The following is a 22291-nucleotide window of genomic DNA, read 5'->3' as shown; positions in this document are numbered from 1 at the left end:
GTTAAGATTTCACAATTCAAGTATCATCAGTCTTTTACTGCCAGTTCCTCCTAGAAAATTCTCCATACCAAGTAGGATAGTATTCACTAACAAATAAATTGTAATGCTCAATATTATTGTGTCTTCTTTTTAAGTATATATGTACTCTACAATTATTGTCAGCATAGGAGTAACACTTCTAGCAATATAAAATAAAGCACTATTATGCAGCCATGAAGTTTGTCATTTTATACTTCAAAAGAAATTACCATAGAGAGATAACAGATACATCAAGTTTTGCTTAAAAAAAAAAAAATCACAAAATATTCATCCAACTTCATGGTTGTTTCAAACCATCTCTCTTGCAGAGACAAAAGTTTTATGGGGATATGAGTCTCCATCCTTGACCCACAAGACAATGACGATATAGCAAATCTACTGTAGCAGGCTCTAAGTATAAGCAGTGATGTTCTATAACTTGGAAAATTAAGATTTAGTTATGATAATGTCATGAACATTAATTCAATGCTCCCAGTGCCTTTTAAAGAAGGATTTGTTTGCTTACTTACAAGGCTGGTTGTATGTTTAAAAGTTTAAAAAAAAAAAAAAATGAGGCTAGGGAAAGAAGTCATCACAGATCTAAATAGAAAAGGCAAATTTTGAATTAAAATTCCAAGCAGAAATACCAGTCTGAGCAAATAGTACTGTTAGCAGTTTGAAATATTAAAGGCATGAAAGATACATATATATTCTTTTAAAAATGTATGAACAAACATATACCACCTGTGATACGAATAAATACTTGGAGACTTAGTCTTCGCTAACATTAACCAAAATCAAAAGTGAATACGAGTATCTTTGGGCTGAATTTTAAAAACAATAACAACAACAACAACAAATGCTCAACAATGATCCAGGAACTGCTAACGGGAAATTTGTACTTCCATCTGATACTACTAACTCTACTCTTCTTGTTTTTAAAGGATCTAGGCAAGTCTCCATAATGACAATTCCTACTGATGTAAAACAACAATAAACTATAGGTAAGCTCAGCCAGTAAAGAATCCACCCGCAATGCGGGAGGACCTGGGTTTGATCCCTGGGTTGGGAAGATCCCCTGGAGGAGGGCATGGCAATCCACTCCAGTACTCTTGCCTGGAGAGTCCCCACGGACAGAGGAGCCTGGCGGGCTACAAACATGCCATGGGGTCGCAAAGAGTCAGAGACGACTGAGCAACTAACGAGCACAGCACAGACCCGAGGAAAGTCCATCTGGTTGTAACCTCCAGTCCTGCCTCTCTTCCAGTACATAGGTTCTTTTGTCCTGGATGCTGGATTATTTTTACATGTCATTTGGTGGTACTTTATCTGCTTGCCATCACTCCCAACTTGCTCCTTCGTTCAGGTGATCCTTGGGTATTTTTCCTCCTAGAATAGAGGCAGGAAATAGATGGGCTCCAGGCTAGGTATTTACAACTGGCCTCATGTTTACATTTCTTGGGGCTAAAAAGATGGGCTTCAGGCCAGACACTTACAACTAGGCTCCTGTTTGCATTTCCTGAGACAGGAGATAGGCTAGATATTTACAACCAGCCTCCGTCAGAAACAGAAATAACAGAAATTGGGTAAATAGCCTGACTTCGTCTCCTTGAGGACACTTTAAGACAATAGTCATGGCAGACACTAAGAGGGGCTAAATCCTGTTGAGAAAAGATCGAGAGATCGAGTATTATCTACCCTTGGGGCAAGGGAGACATTGCACATGTTCAGAAAGGCTTCTCAGGGGTCAAAAGGAGGGGATACCAACCCATAATGTGTGATGTCACAGGTGACCCACTGGCCTCTGAGCTGGAAATCATTTTGGAAAAAATTGTGCATGCATACTGGAGAGGGTCCTAAAGAATTTCAGATGTGGAAAAAGAAACCAAGTAATTGGCCAAAGATAAAGACCCGGAAGAACTGCTCTATATAAATGATTTAACTTCCTCTTTAGGAAGTTAAATGTGCTCCTCCACATTAGGGAGGATGCTCACACCCTTTCTCTCAGGATGTGCATCTCTGCCTTACTTCAATTTTAACTAAACCATTTCTCTGCGTGCTCTCTCACTTGTTGTGCTGTCTCTCTAATAATAAACTTTGTACCTGTTTTAACAGTTTTGCCTCCATGAGAAATGCATTTTTCAATGGGGCCAAGAGCCAGGGAAAACTTGCTTCTAGCCAGTAGCCCTTGCTGGTCTGATGGTTAGTATTTCTGATTTTCATCCAGGTTTTTTGTTGTTGTTGTTTAATCATTAAGTTGTATTCAATTCTTTTGTGTGTAGCCTGCCAGGCTCCTCTGTCCATGGGATCTCCCAGGCAAGAATACTGGAGTGGGTTGCCATGACTTCCTCCAGGGGATCTTCCTGACCCAGGAATCAAGCCTGCGTCTCCCTCATTGCAGATGGATTATTTACCACTGAGGCACCAGGGAGGCCAGGCTACACACATTCAATTCCTGGACAGGGAACTAAGATCTCACTTCATGTCACCATTCACTGCTATTTTCAAGATCAGAACTGGTCATTCCTTTACTGATTTACAAGTTCCTCTGATCTCTTCTTTAGTTTTCCCAAAGTGGTCATTAACCTAATAGTTCCACTTTTTTCTACTCTCTAAACTGCATATATCTCATCTGATTAGACTCTGACCCTTTAAAGGAAACTGTAAACTGGATTATCTCAGCTTTGAAAAGGTTGCTTTGCTATGCCATACAACAGAGTTTTTACTTCCCCAGGAATTTTTCAACAGAGCTCAATTCCGCCATAAAGATTCTGAATAGACCTAAATAAATGTCAAAACTTGAGCTGACACAGAAATCTGTAAATAAGCAGGAATCCACACATAAGTTATTATGTACTATCATAAAAAAATTCAGTTCTCATGGTCTGCTGCTGCTGCTAAGACACTTCAGTCGTGTCCGACTCTGTGCAACCCCATAGACAGCAATCACCAGGCTCCCCTGTCCCTGGGACTCTCCAGGCAAGAACACTGGAGTGGGTTGCCATTTCCTTCTCCAATGCAGGAACGTGAAAAGTGAAAGCGAAGTCGCTCAGTCGTGTCCGACTCTTAGCAGTGGTCCATTAATTAGAAACACATGGATCCTCTAGGTGACGCGCCGCTCAAGGTGAGCCCCCCAAACTAAATTTTTTATGTACTGATATCCTTTACCCAATCCAAAGAAACCACTTTCTCTTTCTTAGATTAAAGTAAGACCAAAGGATGAAATTAAAGTATAACACATTAGAATGACTGTCTCATTTAACACACTCTCATTACAAGAAGCTCCTTATCATGGGAAAAAATTACAAATAACACACAAAGGCTTAGTTTGAGAAACAACTAAAACTAATGTCTGATAGGCATTATTGAGAAAGAAAAAAATATTTTGTAGTTACTTTGAAATATTTTTTATAAATAAAATTATGAAGATCTCATTTTAACCTTATATAGTTTCAGCTCATATTCATACCTTTCTGGTCTTTAAATAGGTAATCTTATAACCATATTTTCAAAAGCACCATCTTTTGTTAAACATTCAAGAAAAGACCATGAATAAGAAACAAAATGTCTAATCAGATTCTGTGCTATGTATACAGAATGTAGTTTCAAATGGTCTATGTGAATAAAAATAAAATTCAAGAATACAAAGGGTGAAGAAATTCAAATTTTAAAAGAGTGACCAACTGACTTCAAATTCCACTTGAGTATATTATCTTCCTAATTCAGCTATAAAACTCAAAGTCAATTCAGTGGCCCCTCTAGATACACTACTCTTCAGGCATGTACTTTATATATTCATGTCACTGTGGCTCCATTTTTTCTCCTACCCATATTTTACCTGTCCTGATTTCATCATGTATCAAAATGATTTTTTAGGACTATTTCCATAAGTTACCATAAAATATTTCTGGAACAAAGTAAGAAAAAAGTATCCAGTCTTATGTTGTCTGGAAAGCCAAGGGCAAATAATGAATCCAAAAACAATAAATTACTGGATATCTATTCACAGCATCTTCCCTACATATCATCAAATTTGTGGAGCCTACTGGAAACATCCAGAATGAATGAAATGGAACTGAAACTATAAAGACTATCAAATACATTACATAGGTTATACCAGCTTAAAGGACTTAACAGTATCTTTAAGAAACTTATGATAGATAAAATCTCTGTCCTTATGAGAGCATATTTTAATGAGAAAATAGTCATAAACGAATCAATAAAAAATACAATAATGCCAATAGGGCTACACAAGACACAATGAAACTCTGGGGCAGGAAGGGAAGGAAGATGAACCTCGCTGTGAGAGCTATGAAAGGCCCCTCTGGGTGACATCTGAGCTGAGAACCAAAGAAAAGGGAGAACCAAGGGAGAGTTTCTCAAGTACAGAGACCAGCAAGTCTGTTACAAAGACTCAGAATCCAAAAGAAAGCTTACCATATTCAAGGAACTGAACTGAAATCAGTACAGCTACCTATGATGATCATTAGGAAGACAGAGGATGGTACGAAATTAGCCGAGAAAGGTAGACAAGGCACCAGCCATAAAGGTTAAGTTCTTTTTCCTCTTTTATTTATATTTAAAATGCAATCAAAAGTCTTTGAGGAGTTTTAGATGGCAAGTTACAAAATCTGATTTAATAATAAAGTACTCATTTTGGCTGCTGCATGGAGAATAAAGTATAAGGGAATAAGAGTACTGGGTTGGCCAAAAAGTTCATTTGGGTTTTTCCATGACATCTTGTGCAAAAAACTTGAAAGAACTTTTTGGTCAATCCAGTAAGATGAAAAGTAAAGGGTATTTGAGACACAGAGAAAATAGATGATGAACTGGGTGAAGGACATGAAGGAAAGCAAGGAATCAGATCAGTAACCCATAGTCTGTTAAAATAAGAAAATAAGCAGTAACTATAATTTACTAAGATATGAAATGATCAAAATGAAAGAGATTAGTGAGACAGGAAGGGTAGGAAGATAAATTATAGCTGGACATATTAGACCAAAAACAATAAATTACTGGATATCTATTCACAGCAAAGATAATCAAAACAAAGTGTTAAATAAGCAGTTGGACACAGGAGTAAGTAACTCAGCGTAGAAGATCAGATTGTCAGTATACATTTGGAGATATTAAATGCTCCAGGAATTGATACAATTTTATGAGGGACAAGAGTCCATGTAGAGAAGACAGCACAGGCTATGGGGTTCTACTAAAATATTGACAAGTAATTATAGAATGAGAAATATCAACAACGGTTACTGAAAACCAGAGATGCTAATAAGAGTTAAGTAGGCAAAAGTGGTATCACAGATGCCAAAAAAGAAAAGTGCTTCAAGAAAGAAGTGACAGACTATGCTAAATACAACTGGGTTAAAAGAAAGAAGTATACTTTTGGGGCAAAATGGAAGTCACTAGTGATTCTGACAAAAAGTTTCAGTGAAAAAGGAAGTTAAAAGGCAGATTAGGATTGGTCGGTAAGCAAGTGGAACATGGTGAGAACAAGGAGACAGTGTATGTCAGCTACTCTCATGAAGACTGATTATAAAAGGAGCAAAGACATGGGTCTGGAGGGGGATGTGGGACAATTAGATTTTTTTTTAAGACAAGATAATAATAGAGCATGTTTGAGGAGGAAAAGAAAAATTCAGTAGGAAAGGTAATAATAAAGATGCAGGACAAGGAGTAAACTCCTTGAAAAGATGGAAAGAGATGGAAACTGCACTGGTTAGCTTCTGTTAGGAGCAGATATACTTCTTCCCACAATGTGACCACTTCTGTCATAGACAATGTGAGTACAGATGCTGGAAAGTTGAGAGATTCAAAAGTAGGAAGGTGAATGCTTTTTTCCCCCCCACTATGAATGAAAGAAGGTTATCAGCTAGCGAGCAGGATGAGGACAAAGTGTAGTGCTAAAAGTCTGAGAGACATAAGGTGTGAAACTGACAGTTGGAGAGCAATTGTGTTAAAAGACTATTCTAACACACAGTGCGGAGCACCCAGTGAAATCTGTGGTCATAAATTTCCTCACTAACATTCAGTGACTCAGTTACAGACTAAGAGAAGGCAAATAATTCAGTTCAATGAGATGGAGTGCTGCCCAGCAAGTCTTCACATTCCCATTGTGCCTCTCCTTCACCCCAGCAAAAGTGACAGAAGAAAGGAAGGGACATAAATGAAAAATACAAACATTTACAATAGAGAGATATTCACAGAAAAAGCAAGAAGGATATGTTTTCATTTTCTCTATTTCTATGCAAGACAATAACAGAAATCATGGTTCTAAGATGACACTCCCACCAATATAGGCAATTCCTACTACTCAAAAACCCATCTAGACTTAGAACTGAAAAAAAGATTGAAAAAAACAAAACACAACATAAACAGCATTAAGTCCTTACTGTTAAAATGCTAAAGCCTAATGTCAAAACAATCAGTGACATAATCTTTAGATGTTACATCTAACATCAAATCATTTTCCTCAGTAGCAATACTATCTTAGTAACATGGAAATATCCCCATTTTCCATAGTTTAGTCAGCCGAAATTCTTTCCATAACCTACCAGTTAAAAGTCTTTCTTATCTTTGAAAAATTTATAGACAAAAGTGCTAAGTAATGTTCAATGTCAGAGGATCACCACAAAAATGTTTTTTTTTCTTCAATGATTCAATGACTGCAGTATCTAATACTTACATCAAATATTAAAAAGGATTTAATAATCTGAAATGCAGTACTAGAATGTGTTAAGAAGCTATGACAAAATGGAAAAATGAAATTCCCTACAAGGTAGTATAGTCAGAAATGTGTTTAAGAAACAACTGGAATCAGGTTAAGACTCAGTGGAGCATAAAAATGAGATAGACAATCTTCTTGCTAAGCTGAGATCAAACTTACAATTGATCAGACTCTTTAAGAGTATTCCCAAGAATGTTATCACTTCAAAAACTCTTATTTTTACCAATTTTACTTGTTTTGGAAAGCAAACTTTTAGCTGATTTTGTCCCAGCTTCCCAAACCCTCCAAAATAAGTTATTTCCCCAAAACTTGAAATGCTGAATCGATGAGAATGTGGAAAACCTAATTTTATAGCTCATCTTTAGCTCACTGTTATAGGTAAATTATACACATCTATTATTTAACTGTCATGTAACTGACTCTGGCTTCTACTCTCATAAAAATTGAAAATAAATTACCAAAACTGGGATATACTGATAAAAGTGCTTAATTTAAAACACCTCATATCTGGTGATCTGGTATCAGATTTCAGAGAAGCAAGAATAAAGTACCAACCTGGCAGTTAGGAAAGCTGTTAGGAATTTTTTTTATAGGTTTTAGCTTAGGCCTCCCAGCTGTATCTTTAGTTGCTAACATTTTTAATTATATATGAGTAAAATACTTCCTTACAAATCCCAAAGAAAAATATGAATGAACATCTTATTGGTTATTATAATTACATGTATACAGTTAAAATGCCAAGTAAACTACAGACATATATGCTAAATTACTGATGTAAACAGTAGTACATTCCATGGAGGAGGGGTGTGTGAACATGAGGAATACTGAAAAGAAAATACAATTTTAGTAGAATTGAGAAGTTGATTTTTTTTCATTAAGATCAAATACCAAGAAGATCAAGATCTGTTAAAATTTTTTTCATGTAAACAAAGGAGAAATAATTCTTTTGGTAAATTGCATATACATATAACAAAAGACCATATAAAATTCACCATAAAGAATGTATTGAAAGTATTTCATGATTTGAAGAAAAATAATTAAAAAATAAATAAATACAAAGTAACTAATAATAAATAATAAACAAATAAATAAATTAATTAAATAATAAAAACTAAAAATAAAACTATATTTTCATTAAAGCCTAAGAAAGAAATTTTGTTCCATAATGGTCTATAATGGCCTATAAAAATAATCATTAAGTCAATACATTAAACTATGTCTAAACACTATCTTCTGATACTTACATTTTATAAAGAATTGTCTTGGGTAAACTGAAGGTTCCTGCTATGTGATAAAATTCATGCAAGTGAGGCACACTTGAATTCTGTTTTTAAGTTACATATTCATGTATTACAAGTAATTTTGATCATTTTTTTCAGCAAGAATAAGTTGATGTAATTCAGTTCCTTTCAAAATAACCCATTAAAATGTTTTCATTATCAAAAATCATCAGATGAATCACAGCCTATTTAAAGAATAACATCCTCACCAGACTGATGATGTGTATGGTGTCCAGACGCCTCAACAGACTGCCTTTGTTCACTGTCTGGAGAAGACAGCAAAGAAGTAGAATGAGGGCTTTCTGTAGATGATGTCAAATGACCCTGAGTTGACACAGTAGAGGATGTAGAAGGCTGAAGAAACTGTTCATCTGGAGTATCTACTTCCATTGCAGTTTCACCCACTTCCAAATCAGTACTTGATGGGACGGTAGGAAGAGTTGAAACATCTGACTGATTCGTCCCGCCTTCAAAAAACACATTGTAATACAAACTGTAATACTAAATGCTTTCCAAAACTAACTGCTCTAAAGAAATATGTTCAAGAAATATATGTGCACACACATACACAGAGAAATAAATAGATAATTTCAGGGTATCAAAAGCACCCACTGGTGGTTTGGGTGCTTAACCAAACATGCTAATTAATAGGGGTAAAAAACCTACCTATGGCACATTCCTGTTAAAATAATCAACCTTCCAAGCAAAATGCTCAACATCGTAGCTTGACTTAGACAAAGCTAAATAACAGCTTGCAAGATGCCTGTAAATAATGTCTTGTTCCTTAAGTTTGAAGATGATAATTCTGATTTAATAGATGGACAGGGAAACCTGGCATGCGGCAGTCCACAGGGTCACAAAGAGTTGGACACCACTTGGTGACTGAACAACAACAAAAGGATAAGGGACTTATATTAATATATTTCCATTCTGTAACATAATAATATCCTTGGGAAAATATTTAATAAAAAATTTTACTAACAAGAGTAAAGCTACAATTAGGTTCCCAATTGCCATTTCACTAGCAGTAGAGCTTTAACCACTAAACTAACATGATGCAATCATGATTTTAAAAGGCTTGAATATCTGCTATGTGTTGCGGCAGGCCTTGTGCTATCTGCAACAGAATAATTAAGAACACTCAATAAACATTAAAAACTTTCCTGATTTTGCTTCAAATCTATATTATTAAAACAAAGATACAGAATGAATTAATCAAGTTCATGTCTTAAAATAGAAGCTACTATAGAATATAAATTTTTTTCCTTTAATTATCTTGATTTAAATATATCTTAGTTTAAATTTAAGCACAAATGTGATAACCCTTAAGCAAATCCATAGTCTAAGAAATTTTTTTAAGTTTATATATGCAGAATTTAACAAGAACTATTTATAAAAGAAATTCAATAGAAATTTTCATTTTGGGACTTAAAGCATTTAGGAATTAACTTTCATATTCATGATTTTTGACAGAGATAGGTAACTTGCCAAGATCATAAAGCTGGAAAGTAGTGAACCAAAATATGAAAACAGGTCAGCTAATACCTGAAATAGCAATTAATAACCATTGTATATAAATAACCAAAAGAAGAAACTATTCAATTATATAAAACTTACTTATCCACAGAGTTTAATCTACATCCACTCTCAAGAGTACATACAAATGGACTTACAAGGCAGAGTATCAGATTCTCTTACTTTTCTTGAGAAAAGCAAACAATGAGGGCTAACTAAAGGAAAAAACAATACCCAACACCCTTTGTCCTCTACTGTTCCACATAATACGGTAAGAACTTTATGATCCCTAAGGATATAAAATATGGTATACACTAAATAATATAAATAAAACTGACTTCAAAAAATAGTCTTTGCAAGCTTTCTGGTAGCTTTAATTAATAATGAAAATTACCTCTGGATCGAGATCTTCCTCGTCCTCTGTTGCTTTGTGCAACTTCACTTGCTTCTTCAAACCACCTTGATAACATGTCAGACATTCTCTGCATCAATGACACATTGGGACTTTGCTCTCCTATGATAACAAAACAGGTCTTATCAGTGAACTTAGTAATAAGTCAGGATCTTTCATTAATGTAAAAATCTATATTTGAAGGCCTTTAAAGTGAAAGTAATTTTAAAAAATCAAATTGCTTAAATAAATTATATGAATGCACATGTAAATCTACTAGGGCTGTCATCACATTTTATAGTAAATGTATATATGAATCACTCTCCGTCTGTATTTTGAATTCCTCCTACATCTCTGCCAATCGTGAGGTACTTCCACACTCCTACCCTTACTCCAAACCACATCTTTAGATCTAAGAGTACACAGATAGGAAGAGCTCATGAATTTTAAGTTGAACAGATTGAAAACAAAGCATGAGCTCTCACTTAAATTTCCTTAAACTGAATTTATTTTCATCATCATTTACTGCAAATTACATATAGTTGAAATCAAATGAAACCAGAAAATGTTTTATCTTTTTCCTCCCCCCTTTTCTTCCTTCAAATATTTGAGTAGTCTTAAGGGCATTATCAAATTAACTATCCCATCAAATTGAAACTGTGATAATTCTATTCTACAATCATATAATTTAAAATAAAAACTATTTTTGTATTTTCTATGAAAATAAAATTTATTCTATGCTTTATTACCTTTATATAATATAGCCTTATATTTTAAAATATGATGTCAAATAATACAAACACTAATATATTGGAAAATATGCTTTTGATCTTAAAAGCTTTCAGAAATCATTAGAATAAGACTTTGGCTATAGACCCATTTATTATATAAAATCACAAACATTACTTCTATTTTACATGTGCACCTTAACACTCCCAAATAGTAGTTTCTTATGCTTACCAAAGGCATCTGATAGAAGGGAAAAAAAAATTTTTTTATGTGCTCTTATAAAACTCTCAGATTGGAAATTGGGAGCTTTCAATTCTCTCTATATCAAATACAAAGGCAAAAATTATAAAGTCTGATAATACCCAATCTTTCTGTGGCAAAGAATGTATTCTTAGACTTTCAGTGTGAATGCAAAATAGTATATACTTTTCAGAGGGTAATTTGATAACTATCAATATTAAAATCCACTTATCCAGTGACCCACACATTCCACTTTTAGGAATTCATCCTAAGACAGACTTACACAAGTACATGTACAAAGATATATGTACAAAGATGTTTGTCACTATATCACTTATAAAGCAAAAAAATAGAAACAAGCTAAAATATTAATTTTTTTAAAAGTTGACCAAATATAGTTACCATCTCTTTCTCGTTCACTCTCAGGCCTTGCTCGGGGTCCAGTATCTGACCAATCACCACGAAGTCTCAAACGTTTAACTGGAGGCTGTCGTAACTAAAAGATGAGAAGAAAACTCGTTTGCTAAATTCTTAAAAACTGGAGGCTGTCGTAACTAAAAGATGAGAAGAAAACTCGTTTGCTAAATTCTTAAAGCACACCGTAAGTCTAATAGAGTCTTTCCATTTTTTTGTTTAACTTTCTTTATTGAGATGCTTAAATCAAAATATGGGACTTACCTGGTGGCTCGGTGGTAAATAATCCACCTGCCAATGCATAAGACATGGGTTCAATCCCTGGATTGAAAAGGTCCCATGGAGAAGAAAATGGCAGCCCAGTTCAGTATTTTTGCCTCAGAAATCCCATGGACAGAGGAGCCTGGCAGGCTACAGTCCAAGGGGTTAAAAAAGAGTTAGACATGACTTAGCAACTAAACAGCAACGAAAAACCAAAATATGAAAGACAGCCATAAATATCCATTGATGTTGACAGCCTATACTTAGTATCTTCAACCTAAAGACTGAATGCAACTTTAAAATCATGTAAATGTGATATCAAATCCCATCATTTTTCAACTGACAAGAGAAAAGTTGTCTAACTACATTAAGCCCAAGCTTTCTATTACGAATGATAAATACAGTATAGGTAAAGTAGCTACACACCTAGCTGGCAATAGGAGTACCCACTATTCTCTTGTTATTACTGGCCATCTGCTCTCCGGTTCTCCCCCAGCATCTACTCCAACCTGCATTACTCACCTCAGTGTCTTTACTCGACCTCGTTCTCATCCTCAGCTACTAACTCTTCCTACTACTTCAGAAAAGATAAAGTCAGTTCTACAGAAACGATAGCAATCTCCTCAACTTCATTCTATAAACTTATCTACTTCCAAATTTCTTCCAATCTTTGTTAGCAGATGGATCATTTGTTGTGTTTAAGCCTAATCTCTATTTGTGCTTTTTATTTCATTCCTTGAATAATTATTCTATTTCTATACCTACATTCCTCTCTTCTTTCTTGATTCTTCCTCACAATATACTAAAGGTTCTTATCATTTTTAATAGGTAAAACACTGCAATTTCTTATTTCTATTCAGCTACATTCTTTTCACATGCTTTCTGAAGTTTTACTGTCAAGCTTCTTTTAAAAAGTCTGTACTCATTCTATTTTTACCTACCACTCTTCACTCAATTCACTGAAGTCAACTCATTTTTCCATTGAATTCTCACCCATATCACCAGTGAATGATCAATTGCTAAGTTCACTGATCAATGATAAAATGATCAAAAATCCATTTCCAATTTGAATGGCACCTTTTAGAAATTCTTCTATTTGATACATATGGTATCTGACACTCTTAATCACTCCCTTTAACTTTCACATTTTTAACATCTTTTTATTGATGTATAATTCACATACCATAATATTTACCCTTTTAAAAATATTTATCCTTTTAAAGCAGACAAATCAGTGGTATATATTCACAAAAGCTATGCAGCTACTTGTATCTCACTAATCTAGATCATTTTCATCACTCCCCACTTGCCCCTCAACTCTCCTCCTGATAACCACTCATCTACTCTGTCTCTATGGATATGCTTATTCTGGACACATCATGTAAGTGTAATAATATAATATGTGGCCATTGTGTATTACTTCTTTCACTTAGCATAGTATTTTTCAAGGTGCATCCACACTATAGCATGTATCAGTATTTCATTGCTATTTTTATGGCTCAATAACATTCCACTTTTTAAATATACCACATTTTGTTTATTCATTCACCAGCTGATAAAAACAGCTCTTTCCACTTTTTGGCTATTGTAACTAATGCTGCTATGAACATACGTGCAACTTTTTATGGGGACATGTTTTCAATTTCCTTGGGTATATAACCTAGCATGAAATTGCTAAATAATATGATAGCTTCCATGTTTAAATTTTGAGGAATTGCCAAGCTGTTTTCCAAGGCACCTGTACTATTTCATACTCCTACCAGTAATGTATGAGAGCTCTGATTTCTCCACATTTTCATGAACACTTACACTTGTCACTGGCTTTTTTAGTCAATCTATGAAGTGGTGCCTCACTGTGGCTTTGATCAGTGATGTCGAACATCTCCATATGTGCTTAATGGCCATTTGTATACCTTTTCTGGAGAAATGTCTATTCAAATCCTTTATCAATTTTTAAAATTAAGATATTTATCTTTTCATCGTTGAGTAGCAAGTGCTCTTTATATAACATATTCTGGATACTAGATTCTAAATCATAAACCAGATGTATGATTTGCAAATATTTTCTCCAATGTTGTGGGTCACTCCCTTATATTTTAACATAACATTCACTTTTTCCTCCTCACAATTTAGCAAGTTTTGATAGAAATTTAGTGATAGCTTAGTGGTAAATTTTCTATTTTCTCCTGGAAACTATACTGAGCAACAAGGAGAATGGGGGACTTTCCATCCTCAGCAAAGGAAACAGAAACTCCTCTAAAATAGTCCATATTATATTATAAGTATGGTTAAAAGCAACTGAGAATAACAAAACCTGCAGAGGAAGTCACAAGTGTGAAAAGGAATAATTAGAAGATGCCTGGTGTGGTAGCTGTTTAAATGTCAGACATATAATCATTTCCAGAGAGAACCTCACCTGTATATAAATTGTACTTAGAATAACAAACTAGAGCTCTGTTCCATGGTTACAAGAGAGAAATTTTTATATTGTACAGGCAAAGAACTAATGTTATAATCTCAGCAAGTATATCTGGAACAAGATCTTCAAGTTAAAAACAGTCCCAAGTTTGATTTTTTGAGATATGCAAAATAATCTAGTCAAGAATCCTGAAAATGGTACAGTCATTCCATAAAAAATCCTAAAAAAGATATTCAGTCAGTCATTCCATAAAAAATTTTTCAGCACATTTTATGTGTCAGCCACTACACTTGGTATCAGGGAAAGATCAACAGACAAAACATACAAAAATTCTCAATGTCACGGAGTTTACAAAATACGTGAAATTAAACAAGTAAAATATACAGAGAAAGTTGTGTTACAGAATAAAATCAAGTGGAAAAGGGAGAGGTAGTACCAGAGAATTGACAGATACAATTCTAAATAACATGGTATGTTAGGGTCTAATGGAGAAAAAAACAAGTGCAAAGCACTGTAAGAGGTAAAGGAAGAAGAAATCCAGCTAATCTGGGGGAGGTCATTTCAGGCAAAGTAAATGCAAAAACTGTAAGACAGAAGCACACTTAGCCTGCCTGAGTCAATAAGTAACTAGATGTGGCTAGAGGAGAGCAAACAAAGGAGAGAGCCACAGAAGTGACAAGAACCAGGTAACATAAGATCCACTATATGGGCCTCAGTTGTGAGTGAGGTGGTGGGCCATTTTAGAGTGTGGATCAGAAGAGTGGCATGATTTGACTTATGTTTTAAAAGATTCCTTTGGCTACTGTGTAACTAAGGATTGGAGAGGGTGGTGTGAAAGCAGGGACCTAGTAAGAAAGCTATCATAATAATCCAGGAGAGGTGCTGATGCCTTGATCAGTGTTAGTGGTAAAACGGGAAGTAATACTAGCACATTTTAGATACAGGTTTCCCCTGCTATCTGACAGCAGAATGCTCCTATGAAACCCTTTTTAAGTGAAAGTGGAGTAACACAAAGAAGCAATTACATTAAGACACATCTTGCTAACTGATGCACAAAATAAATCAAGATAAGGCACAGATGTTTACAGACACAATTCAATACTACAGAGCTTAATGCTGAGATATAAACACAATTCAAAGCCAGGGCAGCTTGACACTGAAATGCCAAGTGTAGTTCCCTGGAAGGAGTGTGGTGGTAGCACTTGCTGCTCAGGGTGCGCACTGCAAGCAATCACTAGGTGCTATTTTCACTTTTCACCTTTCTTTTCTGTAAAAGTGAAAATCCTCTTTGGAATTTTTAGTCAGTGAAATCAGGTACTGATGCAGGTCTTCAGTAAAAGCAAAGTGATACAGAAGCAACCTTTCGAAAAGCTGAGGACATGTGTAAAACTTTTAGGGATAAATCATGAGGACCAGGAGAAAATGAGAGATGGGATTCAACAAAGCAATCCAATAATGTGCTAGGTAGGTGGGGAAAAAAGTTAAAAAGATATGAGAGAAAGAGAAAAGAAGAAAGAAAAGGCAATAAAAAGAAAAAAGGAGTACCAAAATAAAAGAAAAGGAGAAGTGGAAAAAAAATTTGAATAAGACAAACGAATATGGTAAATAAAGAAGGGGAACATGAACTCCCTGGTGGTCCAGGGGCTAGGACTCCATGCTTTCACTGTGAGAGCCAGGATTCAGTCCCTGGTGGGGAACTGAGACCCCGCATGCTGTGCAACATGGCCAAAAAAAGGGGAACAGGAGCAAAAGAGAAATTATTAGAGGATATAGGAAATAATCCTGCAGAAGGAAAAGGCTACCCACTATAGTATTCTGGCCTGGAGAATTCCATGGACTGTATAGTCCATAGGGTTGCAAAGAGTTGGACACGACACGACTGAGCAACTTTCACTCACTCAAAGGAAATAATATGGAAAAGAGACCCCTACAAATTAATAAAATATAAAAATATGAAAACACAAGAAAAAAATCATATATTTACTTTTATTCAAACTTCAAAAACCTGCTCAACAGTTTCTTATGCTCCAAATTAAATACAATTATTCTGTCTTTGGTCTACTTATATGGAACATTAATTATTACATATAATTGTTATTTTAACTTTCACAATTTGTTTGTAAATCTTACTCTTTTATCTATTCATTTGCAAACTCCTGAATAACAGGTCATATCTTTGTAACAGTCAGCCTTGATTTTCTCAAGTTTAATATATTTCTCAAGTTTACTGTACTATCATACAGTAGATACCAAATAATTATTTGGTGAGCTGAGAAGAGCTTGTCTGAACATTACTACAAAGAATTTAACATAAAACACTGAAAGAAAAGATGGTTATATTAAGAGGAAGACAGTTTATTAATTTCTTTTCCTAGACAAACCTGTAAATTGTTTCATTTATTACAATAAGCATAATTTTTATACTTTTAATCCATTTCCAGAATTATTTTTCTTAATTTAGTTAATTCAACAAAGAACATTGAGAAAAACATGTTAAAAAAACAACTGCTCATGACTCAGCCTCATTCACTCTGATTATATAAACATCCTTTGGTTAAGTTTTCTATGGCATAAAATCTAGTTGACTCGCTTAAAATGTTTCTGCATTTCCAACTCTTTCATTATGTAACAACATTCACACAGTTTGACTGTAACATTACTAAAGTTCAGTCTTTCAAGAGGAAATTACATAGTAACAACAGAACAGATTTCACATTTTCAATCAGACCAATAATCTCAAAAATAGCTTTCATTAGCAACATACTCTCTTCATACGCTTCTTAATTCAGTTAAATACAGTGCCACAAGTAATGTTGATTTTTTGTTTTATAGCCCTGTCAACCTGGAAATATAAGAAATGGATTTAGTTTTCCATCTCTAGGAAATTACAAAATAATTTAGGAATTAAAAAATCATTGTCGTTCTTTAGTACCTTTAAAATGTATTTATTAGTAAGAGGTGAACCAATACGTAACAGTCACTGATAACTAATAAAAAGCAATGGTTTACTTCAAAAGACATTAACAATCCAAAGAATAGAGTGGTTAAACACAGGACATGTAAAAAAAAAACAACAAAAAAACCCAAAGTGAAAAATACAAGGCGAAACAAGCTTAAGAGGCAAACATTATTCTACTGCTATATACTGTCAATGACATATTATTTCTGGTGTCTGCTTTTCGTAAGAAAATGACTGATTATTTTAAAGGCATTTTAGAAACAGTAATTCTTTCACCTATCTTTCAAAAGATAATATATCTCTATCTAGAAATTGATGAAGAAAAGGGTATCTATAGATACCAGTTCAGTTCAGTTCAGTTACTCATTTGTGTCCAACTCTTTGCAACCCCATGGACTGCAGCATGCCAGGCTTCCCTGTCCATCACCAACTCCCAGAGCCTGCTAGATATAGGTATGTACACAGATACATATACATATGTATATGTATATAAAATGTAATGTATCAACTTCCAAGACACAAAATGTTTATATACATGTACCAACAGGAGTTTCACCTATTACCATTTACTATTCACAGGAGACAGCAAGCTCCTCTTCTCCTGATTCTGTATATGTGTTGTATTGTGTGTGAATGTAGACACATTTTAACTTACCTTTTCTCACTCACTCATGTGTATTTTATAAAGTGTACCTACAGATAATAATACATGCCACTAGCTCATAATTGTGAACAAGGCAGAATTCGAAGAGAGGAAGGAGGGCTATCCACACGTGAATAGTAAATATTTTTGCATGAATATAAACATTAAGTCTCCTGGAAGCTTATACATCACATTTTTTTTTTATTATTTTAATTACCTTTTCTGCAACTATCAGAACTGTTACTCTTTCTTGGTGCTGCTATACATTCATTAACATGGAGAAACATTTTGCTATTAGACATTTACTCTTTAAAATATTATACAATACTTTCATCTGCTACCTTTTCCTAATTTATTACTCCCATTCTTTCATGCATGTTTCATGTCTTTGCTCCACAGACTGTATATGCCGTGAAAACAAACTATTTTTTGAAGCCCTTAAGGCTTCAAATTTAGTAGTTACTGAATTAATGCCCCAAGAGTTACTGAGTTAATGTTTTCTGAATCGAATAAAAGAACATAGTTTTCAGGAAATTTACCTCTTCTCTTCTCTCTTCTGCAGAAGGAGTTTTAAGTTCTCGTGCTGTATCATCTTTCGGGTCAAAAAGATATATATAGTCTGAAGAGTAACTAACAAGAATCTCTTGACCATCTTCACTGTAACACAGAGATGTCACCCTGCATGACTTATTATTAAGATGGGAAGGGATAAAACGAGCGACCATTCCAGTAGTTCCTCGGCCTGCATAATTCCCTAATAAGAAAAAAGAAATTGTTTAAAATTTATAATTTTTTTCAAGAAAAACACTTTAAAAACTCATCTGAATTATAAGATATGTATTTAATGTAGCAAAGTAAATCCAAGCTATCATATTCTATTACTGGAAAAGACTCTGTTATCAACAGTCAGATTTTGTAACAAAATGAAAAAGAATACAGCATAAACGTTATATTATCTTCCAAAAAGAATTCATGATTTTCTAGAATTCCAGAATGAGTCAATGTGGTTTTTTTCCAAAATATTAGCTATTTAATCATTTTAAATGATCTATTATTAGAGGCTTAGAGTCATACTAAATCATCTCTTAAAATTCTCCAAATTAAGATAATTTTCATAAGGTAAATCAGAAAGTTGACATTTACTAATATACTAGGTAAAACAGTATAGTATCTTTTTAATAAGATTTATCTTTTACTTTATATCATTAAAGGATTTTATATTGCTGTGAAATTCTCCTCTTATAAAATAACAGAGTGGGAATATCACTTTAATTTTAATTAATTTTGACAGTCATCAATATAATGCAATATGACAGGGAGAGGTACAGTTGGCACTTGGTGCTTTGCAGGCCCAGAAATGCTAAATTTACATAAAGCTGCATTATCTTGCACTCTGAGGTTTTGCCTTGCCCAAAAGAGCAATCATGTCTCATCCACTGAGAAATGATAGTTGGGCCTACAGTTTCATATTATATCACTACCATTCCCATTAAATATGTCTATTCAAATAGATAAGACTTCTCAATCATAGTGCAAAAAATGAAAAAAGATGCCCTCTGGTTTTCCCATTTCAATATTGTATGTCCACTTTCACTGGACATAAACTGACATTGAGATAAACACTGTTAATTTATGATCAAGTCCACTTTTATTTTTATTTATAAATCTTTATGTATATATGGGGTGTGTATGTGTGTGTGTGTGAAAAAGAGGAAATCTTGACATTCCTTGGCAGAAAATTTTGACCTTCCTAACAGAAGTTGGCTTTGAAGTGAATATTTCAGAAGTGGTTTGATCTCAAAGCAAAGGAGGAACAAATAAAGAGTTTAATGCAAATTCAAATTCAGTACTGCAGCACCATTTACAGTACTTTAGCTAGGCTACATGAGATGATTAGATAGCATTACCGACTCGATGGACAAGAGTTTGCGCGAATGCCAGGAGACAGTGAAGGGCAGAGAAGCCTGGTGTGCTGCAGCCCACTGGGTCACAAAGAGTTGGACTCGACTTAGCAACTGAACAATAACAAGCTAGGCTCTGAAGTAGGCATGAACATATGACATACATTAATACACACCCAAGTCACTGTTCTTTCCTAAACTTTTCTCCCCACCACGCTTACTACTGATTAAAAAGACGGCAAACAAAAACCAGGAGAGCCAAATGTTGTGGGCTGAAGTGTCTCCCCTGAAAACGTATGTATACCAAGAACCACAGAATGCGACCTTGTTTAGAAATAAGGTCTTTGTAGATGCAATAATTATCAAGATGAGGTCATAATGGAATACAACTTAACTAGTGTCCTTATGAGGGGGAAATGTAGACAGAGATACACACAGGAGAGAATGGAACGTCAAGATGGAAGCAGAAATTCAACTGATACATTTAAAAGCTAAGGGAGATGCTAAAGAGTGTCAGCAACCTCCAGAATATAAGAAAAAAGCAGGCAAAAGATTCTTCCAGACAGCCTCCAACAGAAAACCACTCTGCAACACCTTGATTTCAGACATTAAGCCTCCAGATATATGAGAGAATAAATTTGTTATTTTAAGTCACCCAATGCAATTCCAGTTGAGCTATTTCAAATCCTGAAAGATGACACTGTGAAAGTGCTGGACTCAATACGCCAACAAATTTGGAAAATTCTGCGGGGGCCACAGGACTGAAAAGGTCAGCTTTCATTCCAATCCCAAAGAAAGGCAATGCCAAAGAATGCTCAAACTACCACACAATTGCACTCATCTCACACGCTAGTAAAGTAATGCTCAAAATTCTCTAAGCCAGGCTTCAACAGTACATGAAACTTGAACCCCCAGACGTTCAAGCTGGTTCTAGAAAAGGAAGAGGAACCAGAGATCAAATTGCCAACATCTGCTGGATCATCAAAAAAGAAAGAGAGTTCCAGAAAAAACATCTATTTCTGCTTTAATGACTGTGACAAAGCCTTTGACTGTGTGGATCACAATAAACTGTGGAAAATTCTGAAAGAGATGGGAATACCAGACCACCTAACCTGCCTCTTGAGAAACCTATATGCAGGTCAGGAAGCAACAGTTAGAACTAGACATGGAACAACAGACTGGTTCCAAATAGGAAAAGGAGTACGTCAAGGCTGTATACTGTCTCCCTGTTTATTTAACTTATATGGAGAGTACATCATGAGAAACACTAGAGGGCTGGAGGAAGCACAAGCTGGAATCAAGATTGCCGGAAGAAATATTAATAACCTCATATATGCAGATGACACCACCCTTATGGCAGAAAGTGAAGAAGAACCAAAGAGTCTCTTGATGAAAGTGAAAAGGGAGAGTGAAAAAGTTGGTTTAAAGCTCAACATTCAGAAAACTAAGATCATGGCATCTAGTCCCATCACTTCATGGCAAATAGACGGGGAAACAGTGGAAACAGTGGCTGATTTTATTTTTCTGGGCTCCAAAATCACTGCAGATGGTGACTGCAGCCATAAAATTAAAAGACGCTTACTCCTTGAAAGAAAAGTTATAACCAACCTAGACAGCATATGAAAAAGCAGAGACATTACTTTACCAACAAGGTTCGTCTAGTCAAGGCTATAGTTTTTCCAGTAGTCATGTATGGATGTGAGTGTTGTAGTTGTACTATAAAGAAAGCTGAGCGCCAAAGAATTGATGCTTTTGAACTATGGTGTTGGAGACTCTTGAGAGTCCCTTGGACTGCAAGGAGATCCACCCAGTCCATCCTAAAGGAGATCAGTCATGGGTGTTCATTGGAAGGACTGATGCTGAAGCTGAAACTCCAATACTTTGGCCACCTGATGCGAAGAGCTGAGTCATTTGAAAAGATCCTGATGCTGGGAAAGATTGAACGCAGGAGGAGAAGGGGACAACAGAGGATGAGATGGTTGGATGGCATCACTGACTCTATGGACATGGGTTTGGGTAGACTTTGGGAGCTGGTGATAGACAGGGAGGCCTGGCGTGCTGGGGCTCACGGCATTGCAAAGAGTCAGACATGACTGAGTGACTGAACTGAACTGAACTGAACTGAATTTATAATAATTTGTTATGACAGCTCCAGGAAACTAATACATGAAGTGCTACAACATTCTAAAGTGATAAACTGCAAAAGCATCACCTTGATGGGGTCATAAAAACTTGGAGAAATGCTATTTTTTATAACAATCCATAGTATTTAAGTAAGTTCTATATATTGAATTTTATGTCAAACTAAAGAAATTTTAAAATCATAACAGGTCATAAAGATGTATCCCTTGAATTGATACAGCCTCATATTTTCTCTAATATATGTCTTCTTACCTGTAGCTCTTGTGCCCAGCATTCGCCGATCATATATACGTACTGAGCTATCAGAACAACCAACAGCAAGATAATATGGTATTGGTGGACAAATAGCTACAGATGTGGCAGCACGTCGGCAGTTAATTAAAATATCCTACAAGATATAAAAGAATATTAGTTACATATGTTTTACAACAGATAATAATCTACTTAAAATATTTTCCCTTCAATTATAAGAAAATCTGTCTCAGAAATCCTAATTCAGCCAGTATGACAAATGAAGCAGAAAAAACAACATGCTTCCAAAATATTCCCATACTCAAGAATAAAATGAACATTATAATTAGAAATACTAGAAAACGCAAATATTTCCTATGTAATATGTCATTACATTAATATTATTAAAAATGCC

The 22291-nt window shown here is 34.9% G+C and overlaps 1 protein-coding gene across 6 annotated transcripts in view; it reads right to left on the bottom strand.

Moving 5' to 3' along the window:
* DCAF6 (DDB1 and CUL4 associated factor 6) overlaps positions 1-22291 on the bottom strand; it is a 182356-nt gene that overhangs the window by 74142 nt on the left and 85923 nt on the right. For all 6 annotated transcript variants that reach the window (XM_065946324.1, XM_065946326.1, XM_065946325.1 and 3 more), the window contains exons 6-10: positions 21898-22033; positions 18142-18356; positions 11309-11402; positions 9941-10060; positions 8241-8498 (exon numbers count right to left, since the gene is read on the bottom strand). In XM_065946324.1, coding sequence (XP_065802396.1) covers positions 8241-8498; positions 9941-10060; positions 11309-11402; positions 18142-18356; positions 21898-22033 — 823 coding nt within the window. The remainder of the gene's footprint in view (positions 1-8240; positions 8499-9940; positions 10061-11308; positions 11403-18141; positions 18357-21897; positions 22034-22291) is intronic.

This window comes from Muntiacus reevesi, chromosome 1, assembly GCF_963930625.1.
Source record: "Muntiacus reevesi chromosome 1, mMunRee1.1, whole genome shotgun sequence".
Lineage (NCBI taxonomy): Eukaryota > Metazoa > Chordata > Mammalia > Artiodactyla > Cervidae > Muntiacus > Muntiacus reevesi.
Note: the sequence above shows the minus strand (reverse complement) of the source record. Positions and strands in the feature narration are given on the sequence as shown.